Raw genomic sequence first — 6174 nt, 5'->3', positions numbered from 1 at the left:
CGAAAATAATTTGAAGAAGACATATTTTTTATGAATCAAATTCGTGTGTAAATAGAGTAAGAGGGAGGATGAAGATATGGAGTGAATGAAGAGGAAGAGGAGTGCTTGTATATATAGATTAAATCCTGCCGACATACCAAGGAAATTCCGACGGAAAAGGCTAGTTCGTCGGAATTTCCTCGGAATTTTGTAAAATCCCCCAACGGCTCTCCAACGGCTATAATATTTCCTCGGAATTCATCGGTTATTTCCGAGGAACACATTGTTCCTCGGAATTTCCTCGGAATATTCCGACGGACTGAGGTTTCCTCGGAATTCCGTCGGTATATTCCGAGGAAATTCCGAGGAACCCCAATTTTGTGTTTCCTCGGAATTTCCTCGAAAATTCCTCGGTATATTCCGAGGATTTCATTTTCCGTTGGAATGTCCGTCAGAATACCGATGTTTTCTTGTAGTGAAGGGTGGTATAGTACACTGGAAGGTTTTGATGGTTTAATGGGAGCGAGGAATACAAGAACGAATCAGTCGCACTTCATTCAGAGATGGAAGCGCTTATTTAGGCAATGGAGTGTATGAGGAATCTAAGACAGTTTACTGTTACATTTGCAACAGATTGTTCTCAGTTGGTGAAGATGGTTTCGGAACCAGAAGAATGACCACTCTTTGAAAGTTATTTAGAAGATATAAAGATCAATCTATACTATTAAAACAAAATCCTAATTTAAAATTTTGGATTATGCCATTGAGTTTTTATCATATTTACAAGACAATACCACTCTTTATTTTTAGAATTTTGAACTAAAATTGGCAAGAAATATAACAGATTTTATATATATATATGGAAAACTATATATATGGCATGTCAACAATCATTATTATTTTAATAGGTTTTGGAAAATATAAATATATTTAAAATGATTTTCCAAATTATGGTAACTAAAAAATGCTTATACACTCCAAGGTATTCCCTAAAAATACTAACAACCTAAATATTAAAATAGCTTAACGTGTTTTCTTATCTATATTATTAAAATTGAAGTACCTATATGAATTAAAATTTGAAATAACCTTTTAATCACATCTACTTTCATTTCTTTTTTACTCATAAATATAATTAATTTTAATAAATGAATTTACAGAAAAATATGATAAATATGAGTTTCCTTATAAATCGTAGGTATTACATTAAATTACCTAATATTTAGCTAATTGAAAAGATTGCAATCTTTCAATCATTTAATACTTAACAAAAACGATTTTATAAATATCATATATATATATATTCATATCTAATTTTAAATTTATTTAATATTCTCAAATCTTGGTTAGAAATTATTGTGAATAATTATTTGATTTCGTTTGATCTATGTAGAGGCCGGTTCACTTTCACGATGTAAATTTTCTACGTGTATCAATTTCTTACTAATTTTCTTTTATTGTTTTTTAACTAGATTTACATTATTTTGAACCCGCTAAGCATGACAACTGTAGATACTAAAATTTTTATACATGAATTACATTTATTTTATTTTATATTTTTCAAAATAAAAAATCTAAACACTGTTTTCAATTTTTTAGAAATGAATTAAAAATTTCTTAAGAAAAATACAATACAAATCTATTTTTCTAAAAACTAAATGATTTTGGTCACTTAAAATTAACTCGTAAATCATTAGAAACTATTAAATAAAAGTTTACAATTCTCTCTAGTCGACATAGGCGATGATCTAGGGTTTCGATGCTTTCTCAAAAATGGGATCCTGGAATTGGATACGAGTTACATAATGGAGCAGAAGATCAGCAAAGGAAGGATTTGGGGGGTTCTGAGTTGAGATCTTCAGATCTCAGGCGATTTGAACGGGTTTTCGAAAGATGGAATTGGGGATTTTTGCGGATGTTGCGGGTATTTAACTGGAGCATGATTTCGATTGTCATCAAAACGGAATTATGGAGATTTACAGGTATCATTTCTGCTTACAAAAATATCATGTTTCCTTACCCTATGAAAGGAAATATACGAAGTGATCAAGGCTTTGCTCTAATTGAGATATGGAGATATTGGATCTGTTATCATCATGAGTGGTTATGGAAAATGGCGGATTGGATTTTCAATGATGAGATTGGATTTGAGATATATGTCATTAACGGGAGGCGATATGGGATTGAGGAATTGGAAAACCGGGATTATTATAAAACCCATATTGAACTTTCTCTTTGTTGTATATCATTGTCGCTTTCTTTAGCGACTATTTCTAACAAAGAGAAAGTTTTCCCTTTTCTGTTTACTATGACGCAGAGCCAACTTCTCGGCAATGGTGGTGACATGAAGGAAGGAGAAACGGCTCGGAAAAGAATGAAGATTTCGGTGCCTCACTTTGATAACTCGACACTAATCAAGACTTACTCTAAGTCCTTGATTGGACGATGCATGAATCCACCAGAGCAGGAAATGAAGGCGCTCATCCAGAACTTACCGAAGATTTGGAAGCTGGAGGAAAGGGTTGTTGGAACGGACTTGGGTTTTGGCAAGTTTCGGTTCGACTTTGAAACAGAGGAGGAGATAGATACGGTACTGAAGCTGGAACCGTATCATTTTGATTACTGGATGTTGGCATTAGCACGGTGGCAACCGAAGAAGTCGCAGCTCTTCCCATCAGAGATAACGTTCTGGATTAGGGTGATAGGTGTTCCGATGGAGTTCAGGACGGTGCCTACCTTTGAGAGCCTCGGTGATGCACTTGGACGAACAGTAGCAGTAGATGTAGAGCACTGCAGAGTGCAGGTGGTGGTGGACGCGTTTCAGGAGCTTTGCTTTGAAACAACTTTGGACTTCAAGGGTGGAGAATTTTACGAGGGGGAGGAAGCAGCAATATCATTGAGGTATGAGAAGCTCTTTGGATACTGCCCACTTTGTTCTAGCTTGGGCCATAAGGAGGAGAAATGCCCTCTTGCTAAGAAGGCGTCGCCTGAGAAGAAAAGAGAGGGTCGAGAAGGAAATGGAGGATGGTATGATGGTGGGAAACACGATGATCGAGCTCGGAGCTATAAGGGAGTGGTCATAAATGGAAATCAGAATCAACAACACAAGGAAAGAGACGGTAGGGACTACTATGGGAAGGGTAAAGGCAAGATGGTGGAAGAGGCTGACTCAAAATGGGTGAAAGTGGCTGATAGAGGCAATAAGAGGCCTTTTACTAATCACAGGAGCTTTAGGGGTGAGGGAGATGGTTCTCGACATAGATCTTCCCGAAGAGAAGAACCCCGGGCTGAGGGTCAGGGGCAGGGAGGAAGTAATAGATCCTCCTCAGGTCAGTCAAGAGCTCCAAAAGAAGTAGTTCAGGAGGAGGGAGAAATAAAAAATCCTAAAGAGTCTGAGAAAACTCTCCCCTCTCAGGATTTTCAAGAAGACCTGGCCAAGACTCAAGCTGTAGGATCTGAGGTAATTTCGGACCCTATGGATGCAGAGGAAGGGCTTCAGATGATCAAAAGCCTGATAGTGGAACCGTCAACTTTGGAGGATGATAAAGTACTGGACATGGACGAGTGTAGAGCTATCTGTCTTGAGCATGGGATAGATATGGATGCAGCAGCCGATCTACCAGATTGCTCGGATGGGGAATTTGAGGAAATGCTAAAGGAACAAGATGATGAAGAAGCTATTCCAGCAGATTTAGAAAATGAAAATATGGAGGTGGAGAAAGCACATGTTAAAGGAGATGTGGCGAAGAAGCAAGGAACTCGCAAGAGGCTTTTTAAGCCTAGCACCGCGGGGAGTACGAAGATGAGGATAGCTTCTGCGCTTGTGTCTCCGCGTAAACGAGCTCCGGCAAAGGTAGGTACACGTCATGAAGATCACAGCAAGCACCAGGAGATTAAGGGCACTTCAAACCCGAAGACTGGAATGAAAAATCCATAATTTATGAATCAAATGTCTCTCGTATTGGGTTTAAGTAACAGGGTTTTCAGTTATGGTTTTAAGCTTTTAGTTTTCCAAATAAGCTCTTGGAGCATCTATTTGTTATCTGGTATTATGGGTTTTATAGAGTCGGGCTGTTGGTGTTGTCTTTGGTTGTCGGTTGTGTTTTCACACTTGTTTGATCATTGGAATAATACTGAGGTTTACAGTTATTGGTACTCGGGTCTATTAGAGATAATTATCACAGTTGAGTCATATGTTTGGTTTGCTTTTGTTCTGGTCTACGGGTTACCTAGGTCTAGGACAAGGATACTTTGCAAGTTTGGACTGGAAAATGATCGGGAACAATGGATTTGGTGGCGGGCTCGAACATTTTTGCAGTGCTATCCTACTTGTATCTATTTTTGTTTCAGGTCGCAATCTCTCCCAAAGGAAGAATGGGATAGAGTTGCAATAATTATGGTCCGGAGATTGAGATTACAATGGAAATTCATGGTGATTCATCGGGACAAAGGTCTACTGGCTTTTGCACTACATGGTTTGAGCTTAAGGGGAGAAGCGACATGGAGTAGATACAAACTAAGGCCGCAAGGCCTTGTTTTTCAACAAGTGTGGTGGTGGGAGATATGGTGGGCTATTAGAATTGAGTACCTAGTGGTTATTATGAAAGTATGGTCTTATCTTTGTCATTATGGTTTATATAGTTATAATTTTATATGGTGGAAAGATGGAATGGAAGGGCTGATCTTGGCTTGGCGTAAATTGATATCGATTGAATTTTTTCGATGGCAAACTTTAGCTCAGATTAAATTAAGAGGGTTATGGATTTGTGGTTACTTGCAGAGTAAGGCAATGAATATTAATGGTTCTAGACGTGGAAAGGTGTGGAAACCGTTGGTGATCTCAATAAGGAGGTGGCTGGTTTTTTTATATTGTCAACCTCGGGTTTGGTTTGAATGGAACGTATACGCAATTCGGAATATGTATAGACGTTTCTTTTTTGGGCCTAGTGAGTTGTATCGATTTGTCAATGCAAGTAGGCCGTTAATATCCTCAAAACGAATAGGTATTTCAAGTGTAAAAAATTGGTATTTTGGTGCAATAAACTGTTTTGCTGTAGATATTAACTGTGATGATGAAATTGATTTTCTTGGGTATATAATAGTTGGATCTTACGGTTCACGAGATTGCAGATCTCCTTTTGCTTATGAAACCGGTTTTACATTCTTATGGAGGATAAGTGATAACAATTGGACCATATTAGTGGTATCACTTTGGATTGTTATGGAATGGTTTGGATCACAAATAAAGGAAAATATTTGGAATGTGGATATAGGGTATCATTACACCCATAAACTAGGCTCTCCGGAGCACAAAAAGAACAATTTTTTAAATGCGGGTATTGAGTTGGAATTGTCGAGGAATGGGAAGTAAATGGACTTTAAGCTATTTGAGCGAGATAAGGCATAAACATAAGCCAGATTTTTTGTTTTTAGCAGAGACAAAACAAGAGCCAGAGTTTGTCCAAAAATGGCAAGCTCACTTTGGATATGATAATCTGGTCACAATAGACCCAGTGGGGAGAAGTGGAGGATTAGCGCTTTTCTATAATAATGAGTATCAGGTAAAGGTATTATATTCTAGCAACCGAATGATTGATGTGGAAGCGGAGGCACTAGGTAAAACGGTTTACCTTACCTTTGTATATGGGGACCCGGTTCAACAAATGCGGGAACACGTGTGGGAACGGTTAACTAGATATGGACTGGCGAGGTCTGAACCCTGGTTTATTATTGGTGATCTCAACGAGATTACTGGAAATCATGAAAAAGATGGAGGGTCTATAAGGAGTGCGGATTCTTTTATCCCTTTCAATAACATGATAAAGAATAGTGGTTTACTAGAATTTCCGGCTAAAGGAAATAAATGGTCCTGGCAAGGGAGAAGAGGAAAAGGGAAAAGGGCAGTGATGGTTAGATGCCGATTGGACCGTGCTCTAGAAAATGAAGAGTGGCATACTCTATTTCCATGTTCCTTTACAGAGTATCTTGGGATGGTGGCTTCTGATCATCGGCCAGTGGTGGCTTATTTAGAAGATAAAGTTCCCAGAAGGAAAGGACAATTTCGGTTCGATAAGAGGTGGATTGGACAAGCGGGTCTCCTGGAATCAATAACAATGGGTTGGCTAGACCATAGCGAAGGAAGATCAGGAGGGGGAGCAGAGAGTATCGTAGGAAAAATTAGTAATTGTCGTCATG

At 38.4% G+C, this 6174-nt stretch overlaps 1 protein-coding gene across 1 annotated transcript; it reads left to right on the top strand.

Annotated features, from left to right (window-relative positions):
• The first annotated feature begins 370 nt into the window (after nucleotides 1-370).
• LOC125583036 lies at nucleotides 371-3635 on the top strand. Its single transcript, XM_048749573.1, has 3 exons — nucleotides 371-1961; nucleotides 2297-3526; nucleotides 3576-3635. The coding sequence occupies exons 2-3, from the start codon at nucleotides 2324-2326 to the stop codon at nucleotides 3633-3635; spliced, it is 1263 nt and encodes a 420-aa protein (XP_048605530.1). The 5' UTR covers nucleotides 371-1961; nucleotides 2297-2323.
• Nucleotides 3636-6174: the final 2539 nt, after the last annotated feature.

This window comes from Brassica napus, chromosome C3 (assembly GCF_020379485.1).
Source record: "Brassica napus cultivar Da-Ae chromosome C3, Da-Ae, whole genome shotgun sequence".
Classification (NCBI taxonomy): Eukaryota; Viridiplantae; Streptophyta; class Magnoliopsida; order Brassicales; family Brassicaceae; genus Brassica; species Brassica napus.
This window is presented reverse-complemented; position numbering and strand designations above follow the sequence as displayed.